Here is a 4,086-nt window from a genome sequence, read left to right as displayed (position 1 = left end):
TCTGTCCTGACGTAAACGTTTGTGGAAAAGAAGCGGCATTAATCAATCGTCGTTTTTCGGTAAGTAGCAATTAACAGTTTTTTAATAGTTTTGCTGAACACTAGCAATGTCCTTATATTATTGTACCTAAGATTACAAAACACCAGAGACTGCTTTACCTGTTTTGGTTTTGCCATAATAGTTCAAGAGAGGCTATTGCTAGTTAGTCAATAGGCTAGTTTTCTTCTCGTCGTGTTATGTTAGCTAGCCAGCTAACGTAGGAACAGTTGAAGTATATTTCACTCTGTCATTACTAATTGGAATTAGCCTGCTAGCTATATAGCAATCATGTATGTGTTTCCTGTACACTTACTTTAGTCACTCAGAAAATGTCCCAGCTCATCTACGGAAAGTCAGTCTCTACTTTCCAGTCTAAACTGAAATCTGGTGATCATCCATCACCAGCCCAGGTAAATACTTTTTTTATTTATTTTATTTTTTATCTATTTACTTTTTACCCAACTTTTCTACACCGGGAGTCTTTTGGATATAATTAGGCCTGATCAGCTGAGGAGCGACGGACTCCATCCTAGCTGGAGTGGTGCTCCTCTTTTATCTAGGAACATTGACAGGAGTCTCACTCCTATAGGCTCACCATGAGATAGGGTGCAGGTCAGGCTGCAGGCTGTTAGCCAGCCTGCTAGCATAGTGGAGTCTGTCGATAGCATAGCCAGAGTAGTTAGTACAGTTTTACCTATTGCCGCTGTGACTCGTTCCAGGCTGAGAAAAGTTAAAAAAGTTAGTGCCAATAATAGCGACCTTATTAAGATAAAGCCTTCCTCACCAATAAAACATTACTGTATCACCTCGCATCTCAAAATGGGACTCCTAAATGTTAGATCCCTTGCTCCAAAGGCAGTTGCAATTAATTAATTATTCTCTGACCATAAAATAGATGTTATTGGTCTGTGTGAAATGTGGTTAAAGCCGGATGAATTCACTGCCCGAAATGAGGCTTCACCTCCTGGCTATACTAGTGATCAATTCCCCTGTGCATCCCAAAAAGGAGGGAGTGTTGCTAATATTAATGACAGTAAATATAAATTTACTCCCAAACACATCACAGATTTTCATTCTTTTGAATTTTTACTCATGAAAGTTAACCAGGTTGATAAATCGTTTTACATAGCTACTATTTACAGCCCCCCCCGGGCCATACACTAACCTTGTAGTCATGGCAGATACTATTCAAATTTTTGCCGATTTCAATATTCATATGGAAAAGTCCAATGTTCTTCTTTAAAAAGCCTTTTAAGCCATAATTGACTGAGTGGGTTTTATCCAACATGTCTCACGCTGCCACAATCACACCTTAGATTTAGTCCTGTCACGAGAAATAGATATTGTAGATCTAATAATTTCCCCCCAAAATCCTGGATTATCGGATCACTGTCTTATTACATTTACAGTTAAAACAAGAAATCCACTTGCTCCGCAAACAATGAGTTTCAAAAGCCGTACTATAAATTCTCGCACTAAAAATAGATTCCTTGATATTCTTACAAGTTCGCTCATCAACGACAGAGTAAATAAATCTGCAAACGATCAAATCGAGGATCTAAACTCAAAACTGCGAAATACTTTAAATACAGTTGCCCCACTAAAAACAAAAGAAATACGCAACATGAAACTTGCTCCCTGGTACACAGACAATACTAGAGCACTCAAGCATGCCTCCAGAAAATTGGAGCGAAAGTTGGAAGTATTCGGACTAGCCTGGATAGACAGTACACTACTTTATACTCCCCAAAATCTCAGTTATCCTGCGAATGTCCTGAACCTCCCTGACCAGGTGTCAATGGGGACACTTTCATTTTTTGATACCGTATCGCTCGACACATTTACTAAATTTGTAACATATAAAATATGTCTCAAGAGTTGGTTATTTTCATCTTCGAAACGGATCAAATCCGAAAAGTTTTATCACAAACGGTGGCAGAAAATGAATCCATGCTTTTGTTACTTCTAGACTAGATTACTGCAATGCTCTTCTTTCCGGTTACCGTGGAAAATCTATAAATAATCTTCAATTAGTGCTGCACACGGCTGCTAGAATCCTAACTAGAACAAAAAAAGGTGAACACACTACTCCAGTACTCGCCTCTTTACACTGGCTGCCTGTTAGGGTTATGGCAGATATTTAGGTTTTATTGTTAACCTATAAATCAATACATGGACTCGCTCCTGCTGACCTCGCTGAATTTATCCAGCCATACATACCTACACATAACCTATGATCGCAAGATGCAGGCCTATTAATTATACCTATAAACTCTAAACAGCCGGGGGCAGGGCCTTTTCTCATAGAGCTCCAGTACTGAGTAGGATCAGTTCTCCTTCTTCACTAAGTTCTCCTTCTCCACTATAAATCTTTGTTGATATGAGGAATGCATTTTCTGAATTTTCCCAGTCTCCTCCCGTTTTGAACTTAGGAGGGCATGAGGTCCTGGCCCACATCTGTGGAGTCCCTGGCTTGGGGGACTTGTTGCTGTCCCTGTCCAGAGTCCTCCTGATTGTGTTGCAGATCGAGATGATGCCTGACGATTTCTGCTGCCACTGTGCTGACACCTCCCCCCTACCCCGTATTGTCCCTTTCCTTGTCCATCTGGTCATGCTTCCGACCTGGACTAAGTTTAAATAGACTCTGGACTCAGCCCACATGTATTTATTAATTATTACAATTGTAATCTTAATATGTTCACCTGGCACAGCCAGAAGAGGACTGGACACCCCTCTGAGCCTGGGTCCTCTCTAGGTTTCTTCCTAAATTTTGGCATTCTTAGGGAGTTTTTTCTAGCCGCTGAAATTCAACACTACTGTTGTTTGCTCCTTGGGGTTTAAGGCCAGGTGTTTTGTAAAAGCACTTTGTGACAACTGCTGAGGTAAAAAGGGCTTTATAAATACATTTGATAGAACCCCAGATATCTTTTACAATATTTTTTTAATACAATGTATACTGGATGGAAAGCAAAATAAAAAGTTTTTTTGTTTAGTAAAAATGTCCCCTCTGTGTCTTTGAGGATCCTGATAAAGTAACAAACGATGACACCTCAGAGGAGACATTGTCATTTGTGACACTGCAGGATAGCAATGGACAGCAAAGGTATGAACTACTGGGTTTTACATATTATTCAGTGTTCTCTTCAGTATTACAAATACATATTTTATTCTTAATGGAAGTGAGGACTCCGGCATCAACATTTCAAACAGCCTGGATGGAGGGGACTTACGCTGTATGTCCAGTGAGGAGACTACTTCCTTAGCTCTGAGTTCAAGTATAGAGGAGATCGGGAAGAAGGCACAGGATCTGATAGAGAGAATTAACCAGAGCCGGGCCATGGACCAGGAAATCATGACCAGCTTTGATAACAAGTTAATTAATAAGGTATCCCTATTCAACATTTCTAAAAAATAATTTAATAAGTGATTAGCATGAATATAGTATTTGATAATATCCCACCCAGGTGAGTGAGGTGTGCCAGCAGATAAAAGAGCAGATGTTCAGGAGCTATGATGAGCATAGCTGTGGCATGGAGGCCAATTTGCTGGAGCTGTCTGAGGTACTGGAGAGGAGCAGTCGCCTCAGTATGGAGCTGCAGGAAGCCAGTCAGACCCTGTCAGCCATCAACAACAGTCTGCAGAAGGCGGTTGAGCAGTGACATTTTAGCCAGATGTTACATTGTTAGAACTGCTTCATAGCGTCCCCACTTCTAGGAGTACTTGTGTCATATAAGCAATATCTTATCTTTTACTGTGGTGTGTGTGTATATATATATATATATATATATATCAAATAGACTGAAACAGTGCCAGTGAACCGAGACGGTATTTGAAGTTTATTTTTATTAATACATTTGTTAATACATAACTTCTGTGGATATTCTTTGTCATCCCAACCACTGTTTGACTAAATAGTGTTATAACATTTAAATAGACCAGAGTATCAGCTTTTGCTCTGTTTTGAATCCAAAACCTTTGAGTCACTATCTTTGAGTAAAGATGAAGAAAATTCACATTATCCCTCTGATTTAATAGGCAAAATGGTTC

At 39.7% G+C, this 4,086-nt stretch overlaps 1 protein-coding gene across 1 annotated transcript; it reads left to right on the top strand.

The window, feature by feature from the left end:
- Positions 1-3,790, top strand: syce2 (synaptonemal complex central element protein 2). The gene is made up of 5 exons (XM_020050888.1): positions 1-59; positions 358-449; positions 3,060-3,142; positions 3,220-3,424; positions 3,504-3,790. The coding sequence occupies exons 2-5, from the start codon at positions 369-371 to the stop codon at positions 3,696-3,698; spliced, it is 564 nt and encodes a 187-aa protein (XP_019906447.1). The 5' UTR covers positions 1-59; positions 358-368; the 3' UTR covers positions 3,699-3,790.
- The last annotated feature ends 296 nt before the right edge of the window (positions 3,791-4,086 follow it).

This window comes from Esox lucius, chromosome 11 (genome assembly GCF_011004845.1).
Source record: "Esox lucius isolate fEsoLuc1 chromosome 11, fEsoLuc1.pri, whole genome shotgun sequence".
Taxonomy (NCBI): Eukaryota; Metazoa; Chordata; class Actinopteri; order Esociformes; family Esocidae; genus Esox; species Esox lucius.
Note: the sequence above shows the minus strand (reverse complement) of the source record. Positions and strands in the feature narration are given on the sequence as shown.